This window comes from Bacillus rossius, chromosome 13, assembly GCF_032445375.1.
Source record: "Bacillus rossius redtenbacheri isolate Brsri chromosome 13, Brsri_v3, whole genome shotgun sequence".
Classification (NCBI taxonomy): domain Eukaryota; kingdom Metazoa; phylum Arthropoda; class Insecta; order Phasmatodea; family Bacillidae; genus Bacillus; species Bacillus rossius.
Window position 1 is genome coordinate 19,042,701 of NC_086340.1, and position 14,395 is coordinate 19,057,095.

Consider the following 14,395-nt stretch of genomic DNA (forward strand, 5'->3'; position numbering starts at 1 on the left):
CCACTTGCCATCAAGAGAAAAGTGCTGAAGAGAATCATCTGCAGTCTAGAATCAGTTTAAAAGTTAAAGTTTAATTTTTACTAGGCCTTGCAGGAATGTGACATGCCTGATCATTAGAGACCTGCAAAATTTGCGGTTTCGATGGCCTTCAGGATAGACTGCACATACCCCTGTACACTCGGGCAAATAACGCAAGTTCATTGGCTGCCGACTTGTAAGTCGTCTCAGCTGGTTTGTCTGTGATTCGATCCTTCTTTGGTTGAGGGTTTATAACTGGTTGAGATTCGTCCAGATGAACAGTAAGCCAATAGCAAAATTATCTAAGAGGTATATGTGTTTGAATTCTAGCTTATCACCGAATGAATCCGCGAATTTTGCAGGTCTCTACTGATCAAAAAATAGCCTGAAACATAGCAGCAAGATTGTGGACTAGGACTTGACTCGTAGTCATAGAAACCTTTGCACTGATGCCATCCCTTTCCCTATGTACTCAATCATCGCCTGCCCCAGTAAAAATATTCTTTTCCTGAAATTTCTTTCCAAATTAGTTTTGTAGTAGTTTAAAAATACTGAAATATAGCTTACATGACCTCTCTCTCTGACAAACAGGCTGTCCACATTCTTGAAAGTCAGTAAATGTATGTGGTAGTAATTTAAGGGGAAATTTCATGCTCTAGTCTGCATGTCCTTGTAGAATTAGAATCCCCACAGGAAGCCTCATTTGTAACAATAAAAAGAAATGAGGCAACACACTGAAAATGAGCCAATTGACCACTGGTTTGAAAACAATTTTTTAGAAAAACAAAAAAAAAATTCATTGCACTTTACATAAAACCAAATAATACATTCAAATATTTGAGATTATAATTAAATATGTAGTTCACAAAAAAAAATCTTGAAAAATCATGCAACTTTGCTGGGCCAGTTTATCCATTCAATATATCGGTTCAATTTTGATTGGCTAAAATAAGAACCATTCTTCTTAATGATTTATTTCAACCTGTTTCATTTAAATACATTTAAAAAAAAAAGTATGTATGTATATACATTATCACAGATACATTCAGAGTATATACATAAGTATAATCTTAAAGCAACCATAGATTGTAATGGAGGGGGAGAGATTGGGTTTAAGATGCCACTTGGCCAGTGTTGAACACGATGAGCCTATACAGTCTTTCATTTCAACCCATTTTAATGTGACTAACAAAAAAAAATTACAGTACCATGTCATTTATTTTTGGTAGGCTGTTCTATAGAAACACAAAATATAGATGAGCATTGGTCTTAAAAAAAATCATTATGGAATTGTACACTGCTAAAAAAAAAAACGTAAATACATACTGAAATGAAAACTCAACCCAGCACAACAGTGCTACCTGGTGCCTAAGATCAGATCTCAACTGAACAAATTTAAACATGCTTGATTGGTGCATAAACATGGAATTATGCATTAAATATCTTTCGCTATATGTTGTTACCAAAGTTATTTTGGTGATTAGATGCAATAAATTACTTTACAATTCTATGGAGAGAAAAAAAATGTAGAAATAAAAAACTATTTAATCAAGTTGCTATCTGTCAATCTCTTCGCTTACTTTTAAACTACATAATTAATTTTTGTGTGTTTTCACTGTCAGAAAATTTCTTTCAGAAGGTTTATATACATAATACATTCATATTAAATATAAAGATAATAGGGACATCTCAATGGTTTGATATCAAGTCGTAAAAAGGTGCTTTTAGGGTGCTTACATAGTTTACGCCTAACACATCACATTAATTTACTATAGAATTGTAGATCTTACAAAGGCCTACCAAAAAGTCCACGATAGTAATCCTTTTTAAAATTGGTATTTAAAAAAATTTATTTACGAAGCTATTTTGGCCAACATTGAATTCATTATTTATTTAATTTAACATTTTAATTACATTAGGCAATAAATTTAGATTAAAATTGTTCTGTACACCATATAATTTAAATTAATATCTTAGAATATATGAGTAGTATTTTAATAAGTACTCATTAAATAATCAACTGCATTTTTTGAATACTAAATTATAATATATTTCTCTGCTGAAGACAGACATGGCCAAAGGGTCATATAAATTAGATAGTGAAAATCTTTATATATTTTTTACCTAATTGCAAGGATTCTATCAAAACATCCACAGATTGTTTTCTATAATTAAATTTTTTCACCCTCTTTACTTTTACATAATTTGATTAGTGTTTACCTCCAAGTAATGTATTGTTTGTCCAAATATGGAACAAATAAAAATACAAGCAGCAGATTATTCAACAGAAAAGTACTTTGTATTATTATTTAACTTTTAGTAATCAAAATAAGTGTTAAATATTGTCAAAATAACTTTTTTCTTGTATAGAATTATACTGGATTTATTTCATCTGATCATATTTATAAACAACTATTAAAAAATATTAATAAAAAATGTTTCACTGCATTTTTTTTTTTTCCAACATGGTGGAATTTGCCTAAGGAGTGATACAGTAGCACCAACAGTTATCGAAACTTCATCCCCTTACGTTAAATGGGTTGGTGACCAGACTGTTAAATATCTTGTGTTTTAAAAACAGCAAACATAACAACAAAAAAATCACACAAGTAACATCACGTGCAACAATTACATAAACACATTATAAATCAATAACAAAGACACAATCCAACACTTTCATGTTTTAGAGACAACTCACTAATTAATTGTAAGTATTTTATACTTCCAAATTATTTCTAGTATGAATTAGCCAACTAGAATACTGTACTAAAAATTGTGTACTCAGATGATGATGAGACTGAAAAACAAAATTTTCAACTGAGTAACAAATTTCCCAATTTTATAGAGTACTCTCATACGTAAATATTAACAGGCTATAAAAAGTTAATACTATGATTAATAAAATTTAAAATGTACACTAGATCCCCCTAGTTATTATTAATAGGTTAGTAATATATTTTAAGTATAAAAATTATTTACATAACATTTGAAAACATATTTAATTCTACATGCTTGAGTTGTTCACCTATTTTTTTACATGCAATTTGGTTAAAAAAAAAACTAACTTCTAACATTAAACTTGTGCATGGTTATGAAAATGGATTTTAAAAAAAAAAATAGAGGAGAACATTAAAAACTTTCATTAACTATTTTTTATAATGTGTCAGAGTATAGGGAATATAAAACAGAAAAGGTGTAAAACAAGGAATTTCACAATAGTTGATAGTATTAACTTAGGTAAATAGACAAAGTTACTACTACATACAATTATTGACTATACATGCACCTGGAAAAGAGCAAAAAAATGAATGAAAAAAAATGAACATAGGACTCTATTTTTATTAATATCAGAAGGAAGATGATTACCAAAGGGAAGAGAAAGTTTAAGGCAGGGTATGGTGATGAAATACTTAAAATTAAGCAAAAAAAAAAAAGTAAATACGTAAGGCCGGTGTTACACTTTGCGGATGAACACCGGCGGGTACCAGTTTCTTTTAGATCACTTGTTTACATGTTCCGATTCTGATACCTGCATTAAGCACTATAAGAAAAGCTGTTAAGAAAATATTCAGCCAAGAAAACGCTCTGATGTTTTAGCCGCAGCAGCAGCAGAAACCCATAGTGTAGTGTGACACCAGCCGAAGAACCTGCAAGTTTTTTTATTAACCAATGCTACATGGCATATGGAGCAGAAACACAGGTGTAACAAAGTATTTAAGCAGTTTGCAGGCGAAAGAGATGAGATTCTTAAGAGGAATAAAAAAAAAATTAAGTTACAAAGAAGAGGTAGACTAAGAAATAAAGAGATTGCAGGTACACTAAAGGTTAAATTACTGGAGGAGACTACGGAGATAAAATGTTGAGACTGGTTTGATCACACAAAGAGAACTGAGAAGACCAGAATGCCTTTAAAACAAAAAGAAATGTGGGAAGACTGAAGTACAAGATGAATTTGAGAACTGAGGAGACCAGAATCCTTTAAAACAAACAGAAATGTGGGAATACTGAAGTACAAGATGAAGGTACTGACAGGAAACAACAGACACGAAGCAGTTATGAAATGATAAAAAATGACTGGAAGGTTATGCTATTATGACCTACTGAAGATAAGGAACCAGCCTTGTGAAAACAATTTTAATTTTTTTATGTGTAACATCTCAGCTCTCTGTATACGACTATTTGGCAGGAGTAATATAGTGAATGAAATGGAAAAGCGTAACCACGGTGCTGCCATCTGTGGAAGATGGTGAAAACCAAAGTTCACAAAGCCATACTATTAACTGTTTGATGAATTTCAACAAGGTGGGCAGTATTTTAATAAAATTTCTTGTCGAAGACCAGGTTCAAAGCTGGGGTTTAGTATTTTATTGAGTCTTTCACTTTGATCAGAGCTGTTTCACTGTATAGTTAAACATTTTCCTCTGCAAATCCAATGATTCGATAGTCGATGCAGCTGCTACGACAATGAATTCTTACGGCTGGTGTGGAAACAGGTCACAAAATGTAGTTGAAAACAAAAATTTTATTTTACTTTTCACACACTGCAATATTTTGAAGAATTCTACATTAAATTTTGGTCAGAGTTTCCTATCATAAGTGTATTTGCAACATGAGAACACATGAATTTGCTCGTTAACCGAGGTTATACGTTCCACACCTCTGGCGAGTATTGAAACACACTAACTTTTTTTTTTTTTGATGGTAATTTTTATATGTATTTGGGTTTCATTTTACAAACTCAAGCAAAATTGGACTGTTGTAGTTCATTAAAATATGGCACCATTATTTTTAAAATATTGACTCTCCAGTGAATATCACATTGACGAGTTTCTAATGCATATGTACGTATAAAAAAATATTTACAACTATATTGTGACTAATATCTCACATCAAGGCAAATATCACAGGGTACACAACTGCTGCAGACAATAAGACAATTCAGACCTCAGGATGTAGAGCCAGTCGTTTGAGACATATCTGTTTTATCTTGGTCTGACCCAAACGCTCTGCTTCGTGGAGAATTCGACGGATGTCGCTCAGCCTGTTGTGCTTGACTGCCAGCAAGTAGGCAGACTTCAACTGCCGACAGGTTATGTAAGCAGAAATCTACGGGCAAAATTGTTCTTCTTAAAGTGCTGAACTTTCAAACATACATGTACAGTGGAAACCTCATTAATACATACCCTGTTAAAATAAAACTCTCGTTAATACAAATTGTTTTTACAGTCCCAAGAAATGACACAGGAGTTACAGTGGAAAGTAATTTTTTTTAATACAAAAGTGTAGTTATTATGTAATACAAAATTGTTTTTCTTCCAAAGGTAAAAAGTTACATGTAGTAAAGGATAGTTAATACAAACATCAAACATCCCAGAATAATGTAAAGCAGTATTGTGAAGTTTCAACTAAGATAATACTTTGTTAGGATCAGTGCAAGGGCGCCCATACCCGGGGGCAGGGGGGGGCCATGGCCCCCCCCCCCCCCCCTAGCTTTCAGGGAAGGGAAAAAAATATAGTGTAGTCAGGTGTTTTACTTCAAAGAAAATTATTTAAATTCGGTATTATGTAGAAGTGGTTCAATACGAAGATATTATTGTATATCATTTTTTAAATATCTACTTCATTTTTTATGTTAGTTCAAGCATTAGTTTCTGCTGCTGCGATATAAGGTGTTGTGTACAGGGAGAAAACGCTGTTCAAGCGCAACGCTCGTGGCGAGTCATTCCCCTTCGTAATGCTACCCAAGCTCACGCGATAACACAACACAACAGATTTAGACCAGTCAGAGTTAGACGACGCGACAGTTGACGTGCTTGTAGACGGCGAAATGTTTTGCTACTTTTTCGTCATAATATTGTGTATGTTCACAAATAACATCTCAAAACAGATTTTTCAATACTCTTTAGGTCTACAGTTTTATGCATCTGGTCTAGATTTAGTTTAGTGTATTCAGTCAGTATAAATAACTTAAGTGTAAACAAATCAGTGAAAAGTGTAAAGATAAAAACCATTGTTATTATGTAGTGTTTCTTAGTTTTCCTCATTCGTCACATCCGCTCCGAATATTCACAATTTTTAAGGTAAGCTCACACCTTTAAAGTTACTCAAATAATAATTATTGTTCAGAAAAGTCTAAAACGTAAAATTTATGTTCGAATTTTGAATTTAGAGGAAAACCACTTTTCCCCTTCAAAAGTGTTTAAAGGGATAAGGATTCCGCTACCTTCAGTAGACTCGGAAGCAATTTACACTGGAATCCAGATTTTACGTACGCTCACGGTCGCTTGGATTGCATTCGTAAAATCGTTATCTTCATAAAATTTTAAACACCCCACCCCCTGAAGATACATGTTATAATTTATTGAACGTAATATATATAATATTAAATAGTAAAAACAAGACTGCCGTCTGCCCTCTGCTCACCCCTGTGTTCCCCTTATTTTTTTTAACATTCCACAACTTGCCTCATTGCACGAGTGATATAAAAGTGACATTACAGCGACTAAACACAGTTGCACCACACATTGCATCATGTTAACTTTTGTGTGGTGACAGTAGGTTGTCTGACATGCCTTTCTTGGATATCTTTCCTTTTCGTAAGACGCGTGCTACTAAAATAAATTTATATTTGAGTTTGCAAACTTGTCCACTCCTTGCCAGAGACAACTGAACACAGACGAGACTTTCCAGGGTCGGGTTGATGAGCTGGAAGAATTCCCTGCTTTGCATTTTTATAGACTTCACCTTATCATATTTATCAGTTAATCTTTAACAGATAGGCTTGAAAAATATTAATGAACGCACTTTTAGTAACATAATCGAGGAGAACAAGCACACAGTTCAGTGTATTCCTGTACTGTTTCATAAAAGTGATCATAGCATCATAGGCTTATTTGGTGAATAAAAAAGCTGCTCTGTAACGACAGACATTCATTAAAAACACAGTACATTTTAGTGCGAGAAGCCCTTGAATTTGTGATAGCCATAGGGAATTATTTGTTTGTATAGTAAGTTAAAAAAAGCTTAGTTGAAAATCCGCTCGTCACGTCTACTTGCTGCATCACTTATACCAGTTTTGAGCGTTGTTTACTGGGAAACCGATGCAGCGAAGGTAATTAATGCGACACATGTCACGATAATGACATGGGTTGCTGGAGATTAGCGGAAAGGAGAGGAAGTAGCTACTCAACATCGTTTCTTTCTCTCACGCTTCACAAGGTTTCAAGCTCAGTTGCTATGCTCACGAGCTGGAAATGTTGGAATGGGTAAGGCATGTTGAGTATAGTTCATTTGCGGTAAAATAAATATTTTTACGGCCTTGACATAATTTTTCAATCGAAGAAATTTCGAACTTTGCGACAAATAAAGTGTACCTAGTCCATTTTTTCTTTTCGATTTTGTGTTTGATGCCGCAATAACTTATACAATATTCACTAACGGTAAATTGCTGTTGTATTAGCATTAAAATATGAATACGCTGTGCATTAAAAATTAAAATTTTTATATGTTTTCATTGTGTTTTTTATTTTTTATTAAATATATTTTGGTGTCAAATTTTCCGAAATTTAGATGGTTCCTGAAAAATGTATTCGTAAAATCGCGGCTTCGTTGAGTCCGGGCTCCGTAAAATCGAGGTTCTAGTGTGCTCTTAATTCAGAAGTTAAGAACTGAACATGTTATTTAAGGGTTTATCAGGGCCGTATTTACGCGCAGGCTATCTAGGCTGTAGCCTACCTATGGGCCCGCACCACAAATAGGGGCCCGCACCACACGACACGAAAAAAAATAATTAAGCTGCGATTTGGATCTTCTTATATTCTTAAAATACGCGTCGACATAGTGTCCAGTTGTTTTGTGTGGACTAATTGCGCCGAACTAAACTCTTCTGTGGAAAGCTGATATATGAGTTGTGTCAGCATTTAGTAATTTTCGATTATTTTCATTGATTTTGGTGTCACTCATTTCCTTAACCTCTAAATACTGTTTGGTTAAATTGTCTAGTTTAATAATAAACTAATTTTTTCTGCGCTTTACTATCACTAAATAAACTTATAGTCCTCGACTACTGAATCCATCTGTGCTAATTCTAAATGATAAGCAATTATGATTCATATCAAAACATAGTAATATTCATTTAATTGTGAAACAATTTTTGACTGTGATAAAATATTTAAATCGTTTCTCTCCCAAAGTTAAATCTTTTGACCAACACGTTTTAAACTTTGCAATTATTTTATTTTAATTTGTACGCGACATTTATTTAGGGGTAAAGAGAACAATTAGTTGAAGGACTATATTCTTGATATTCGTGTACCCGAGACGCTGTAAAAATATAAGGACTGTATTCCTGCATTTGTGTTGCTAAAAATTCATTTGTTTTAATAAAATAGTTAATATTAATTAATAAAGTAGCCAATAAAGTTTTTTTTATGGCGAATAAGTACTGTGGTGTAGTATTTTAGTAACAGGACAAAAAATTTTAACAGGGTTAGAATTGGAACTATTTTATGGCTAGTAACAAGCCGCAGTTAGTCTTCCAAAATATTAAAAATACTTCATACCCCTAAGTCTGGCCCCCCCCCCCCCCCCTACAAATTATCATATGGGCGCCCTTGGTTCAGTGTAGGTTGTAGAAAGAAGCTTGGAAATTACATATTTTTTAAAAATGATGGTATGTCTTTTTGTAGGTAGTTTCTAAATTTTTTCTTTATTCTTCTGTCATAAATCCTTTAAAAGTAATACAGTACCAAATATGTTTTTTGAGTGACCGGTGTAGCCATCCGAAAATTGTATTTTACAATATCGAAAAAAAAGTACATTTGGTGCTGTATAAAATTGTGTGAAAGTTTCTTTGAAGCATTTTTTTTAAAGTGATATCTGTGTATTAAATGAAAAAAAATTATTTGATTTTGAAATAATTTTAAAATTTTGATTAAATTTTGTAATAATTTGATTAATACAAACTACAAACCTTGTTATTGCAGTGACCAAATAATGGTCCCTTCGGGTTTTTGTTATTGGGGTTTTACAGCATAAATAATTTTACCACAGCATAATAAATATTATTTTTTAGCTAAATATCTATTAAGTCAATTTTAAAATCTAAGAATTAATAGGCTTGTTGAAGCAAATCCCATTTTTAATCTTTAGCTGGTACAACCAAACTCTGAACCATTTGATCCCCTGAAGGTGAAAAGTGTGTAAAAATAGTCTCTCTTGCAACTTCAAATACGAATACTGATTAATGTCAGATTATCTTTAGAACTAGCCACATCTCTGTCAAACATGCAGCAACAGACAAGCCAGTGTTTTAACGTTTATAAGTAAACAAGACTAACGTCAAAATTAAAGGGAAGAAAAAAGCTTAACATATGACAACCGACAAGGCAGCTGTTTACTATCTGGTATGAAAATAAAATATTCATCAGTGAAAACTTCATATTAGAACATGCATGCCTGTTTCAGTTTAAAAACCACACCCTTAAGAGGATAGGTAAGGTCGAATCATGCATTAATGACAATAATTGAAAAAAAAATAAAAACACACACACTTTAATTGTTGCATGAACTAAAAAATAAAAATAATCTTTAAATTTAAGTAATTTGTTCAACAGCAACAGAATTGACTACAACTCTGTATAACTAAATTTTTTAATACATAATCTTAAAATAAGAATCAAGTAATAAACAAAACAATTAATTTTAAAGAAAAAAAAATGTAGGGTGCTCTCTTCTTTCATTTTCATAATGACCCTGTCCTAATAATAGACATTAGTGATAGAAAATTTAAGACAACTTTTTTTACTTGATTTAAGTTTTGTCAAAAGGCTAATTGAATTAATGTTTTTGGTTAAATTTCGGTGCTAAATGGTGTATCAACTTGCATTTTGGTGTTATGTGTTATGTTGACGTGATAATTCACCATATAACCTTGTCGCTAAGCATGTTTTTTTAGTGGACTGCTAAAAGTTAACAGTAACAAAGTACATTTCTGGGAAGGACATTGTCTGTAATGATACTGTCAACAGACACTGTGTTATGTCTTTGGAAATGGATTAATGATCTCTAAACTAAAAAAAAAGCAATTTTTTCAATATTAAACGTTAGAAATTTGTTGTTGCATAAAAACCTTCAAAACCAATAATATGGTGTTTTTCGGTTCCTGAATATAATGCTATGATTTTTAACCAAAACTGTGGAAACTTAAAGTGGGGGTCGCATTATAATCGCAAATTTGTATCTTACCGGTGGGAACAGCTTAGTTGAATGTGTCACTTAAGACAGCTGATAATTACTACCTCCTGAACTTCCACTTTGTTGAAAAACTTCACGCTCTTCCTCTGAACTGCATCATGTATGCCACTTTAGCCCGGGGATTCATGGACATCTGCACAGGCTTGACGGATGAGAGATGCAGGACGAAGGAGACATTGCAAATGAATTCATAACTGGGTTCTTTCTCCTTCTCTTCACTGTGGCTGCTGGGAAAGAGACCCCCCCCCCCCCTCCCTTTGTCCTCCTCCTAGATGACAACCGCACTTCAGCCACCGCTTTTTATCTAGTCGTAAAACATGAATGTGCGGCTTGTTGTTTCAGAAGAGACCACGTAAAACACTCTACCGACAAAAGTGGCATCATGAAAGGGCTAGTAAATATGGAACATTTTATTAAATGTGCTGTTTACTTGAACTGCGATTTTCCAAACCATAAAAGTCTTTTACATAAACTCACAATCAAAAAAGTTTGGGGTCGCGTTAGGTTCAGAGTCTCTCCGGTAAAATGCTTGCACCTGTTTTGCAGGGAAGTACAGTAAGAGCTTCATTATAAAGAACATGAAGGGACCAAAATTATGGCAGTTTGTTATAATGAAGTTCTTTATACCGAAATCACAATGATTGCCTGTTTTCTGGTTTTTAACATAACTCGATCTTGTTAAAAAACAAAGTAGAAAATCTAATACCAATATGAGCGGTACAAGCATCAATTACTTTAACAGCTATACTTTGGGATCAAGATACATACATACTACATGCATACATACTAGTAGTATGTATATGTACAATACAGAAAAACTACGTAGGTAAGTTGTTTGCCAAAACAGTAAGCCTACCTTTGGAATCAAGACAAGCTGTTTGCAAAAATGCTGTAATAAATCAAAAATATAAAATTTAAAACTTAGGAAAAAATTTTTTCATTTTAATGTCTTCCAAACTGGATCGCTGGGTGGGAATTGTGGATAATGTTGATTTGGGGATACCGAACTTTTTAGCCACATCAGTCTTTTTATTTCCTTTATCTACTGCTTTTAACATTTCGAGTTTCACATCAATCGCCTTTCGTTTCCTAGAAGACATGTTCAGAAGTACGGTTTTTTTTATTTTTAACTATAAAAACAAATAAACCCGACACATTTAAAATAAGTTATACTCGTAGTATAGCCACGTTTCTCAAACAATAAACAAGGAAACGACCAGAGATGTGTGTGTAGCAATACTTTATGATGTAGAACTTCGCATCGGTTAAACACGTCGTGCGAGCATAGAACAAAGAGTAATGTCAGCGAACACCACAATGCAGCGCTTTAGTCGCTACACCAGTTTTGTGCATTAATTTCAACACTAGTCCATTGCAGTCATCTATGGTGCGTATCAAAATAAATAAGATGGCAGTTTGTGGGTGAATGGCGACGATTTTATCAGTTTATTGTTTACCGTGCCGGGCAGAAAAGTGTTCGTTCAAATGAATATTTATAGAATATTTTAAAATTTTGAGCGAGAAAATTCGTACTAGTGAAATTTTTTTACGTTATGTTATATGGACGTCTGACGGGACCAAAGGCATAGTTCGTAGTAATGAATTGTTCGCTCTAATGAAGTTCGTTAAAACGGTGTTTCACTGTACGTACCTTGTTCCCCACATCTTTCATCAGCTTCACGAGCCGGCCGAGCGCGTCCGCATCCAGGCCGGGCCTCTCAGCCAGGACCCGGACGCACGAGGCCAGCACCTCGTCGCACAAGCCCGCGGGCGCCGGGAGGCCCGAGCCCGACACGCAGCCGATCAGCTGCTCGATGCCGCCCGTTCGGCCGTCGCTCGCCAGCTCCCGCCCGGCCAGACAGTAGACGCGCTCCGGGTTCAAATGGTAGTCCTGGATTATCCTGCGAGACCCAACCAGTCGGATCACTCACCGTCCGCAAAAAAAGGCCGCAGACATCACACACCACATTCCAGGAATTCGAGGCTGACATCGAGCGTCTTGTGTACCTCGCTTATCCAGATGCACCAACAGAATTTCGACAACAGCTGGCAACCAGTGAATTTATAGACGGGCTCAGAGATTCAGAAGTACAGCAGACTCTTCGTTTGGCCTGGCACAAGAAGTGCTGCGATGCCTTGGCCATCACGAATATCAAAAATACTGTTAGTTCTTTTTTTTTTATTTATATCTATAGAATAATATTGGACGTAGTTATGCAAAAAGGAACCCTTCCCACAATTTTGTTATATTTTATTTGAAAATAAATTAAAATAGTACAAGGTTGATCGTACCGTCGTTGCTGTTATTACATCAGTATTTATACTAAACCATTAAAATTATACCACCCACATTATGCTATCAATACGAGAATTACAATTTATAATTAACTTTTAACTTTGAAATACTCAGAATATGTTTCATTGTGGGTTGGTTCCTTTTTGCATAACTACGTCCATTATAATCATGGTATAAAAAATGTTTATTGCTAGTTCGGCCTGCCGACACAGATACTGATTCCAGGTTCGATTCTTTTGGTTTTGATTCAGATCCACACTCAAGAACCAACGTGGTTAGTTTTGAAATAATATCGCGGCAAATGTCAGAATTGGTTGGGTTTTTCACGAGGTTGAAAAATCTGTGCCTTAAACCGACTCTTACGCTATATATATAGCATAAGAGTTGGTATATATATATATATATATATATATATACCAACTTACATATATATATATATGTACTTATATATATGTACATATATATATACTTATATATATGTACATATATATATATATATATACTTATATATATATATATATATATATATATATATATATATATATATATATACATATATACCAACTCTTATGCTATATATATATACCAACTCTTATGCTATATATATATACCAACTCTTATGCTATATATATATATATATATATATATATATATATATATATATATATATATATATATATATATATATATTTGTTTTTGCATTCGGGCCTGCTGCATTTCGTGCACAAAATATTCATTAGATATTTTTACGTTGCAATTTGTGTTAGCTGCAAAATGTGCTGTTTTAGTATGTTTAATATTATGATATCACCAAAGATTTACACACAAGGTTTTGAATCTGCAATGACGATATATGTTATAGTCATGTGATATGATGAATATGAATTAATAGCTACAAAAACAATTCATAATACATACATATTTGCATCTATTTTAATACATAATATTTAGTGATGGGTCGAGTCACCCTATTTCAGCATCGAGTCGAGTTCGAGTTAAACAAAGAAATTTATCTTCGAGTCGAGCTCGAGTCGAACTCATAGAAATTTGTCTTCGAGTTGAACTCGAGCCAAACTCATGGAAATTTATCGAGGTTCAAGTGGCAGAATGATGAGCGAAATAAATATAAGTTAAATATTTCTCAATATAATATAATTATTGAAGGTTGCACTACACATTTTGATTTTTTGTCTTTTTTTTTTATCTTCATACTGACACTTAAGTAAAAATGCACATCCAAGTGACGAATCAGACTTGAAGTTGTTGATGACGGAGTGTTGTAAATTTTTTTGCAGCACTTGAATCTAGCTGTCTGATGATCAATTTTTTCAAAAAATTCCCAAATCTCTGCTCTTGATTTCTGTTAGTCACTTTGTAACGTCCCAAGCCGTACAAACATATCCATTCCACTAATACTAAACCGTTTATGATTAATACGACGCCGGCGACGCAAACATTACTTTCAAGTTTAAACATAAACATCAACAGCCTCAATTTTCCGTTCGGCCATGGAAAACTGGTTGGAGATTTCAATTATTGTTGATATCGATTTGTCAAAGTGGCAACATTCCCTGGCTGTAAGATGACTTACGTAGGCCATTGGCCCAGAGTTAAAATGGCGGCTATCTAGTGTTTAGTAGTAAATATTATTTACTTCCAAAGCTGCCCAAATATTAACGATGTTTGCGGTCTTGTTCATGACTGAATCTAGAGAACATTTTTTAATTCCGTTATAGTTAAATAAAGGTATTTTGTTGGAATTAGAAATATTAAGTGCATATTGAATGATGGGATGCACTGTTTGCAGTTATACACGATCGAAAATAA

At 33.7% G+C, this 14,395-nt stretch overlaps 1 protein-coding gene across 3 annotated transcripts in view; it reads right to left on the reverse strand.

The window, feature by feature from the left end:
• Window positions 1–976: 976 nt before the first annotated feature.
• LOC134538306 (zinc finger FYVE domain-containing protein 26) overlaps window positions 977–14,395 on the reverse strand; it is a 138,562-nt gene continuing 125,143 nt past the window's right edge. For all 3 annotated transcript variants that reach the window (XM_063379502.1, XM_063379503.1, XM_063379501.1), the window contains 2 exons: window positions 11,924–12,173; window positions 977–5,124 (listed from right to left, as the gene is read on the reverse strand). In XM_063379502.1, coding sequence (XP_063235572.1) covers window positions 4,957–5,124; window positions 11,924–12,173 — 418 coding nt within the window. In that variant the 3' untranslated portion in view covers window positions 977–4,956. The remainder of the gene's footprint in view (window positions 5,125–11,923; window positions 12,174–14,395) is intronic.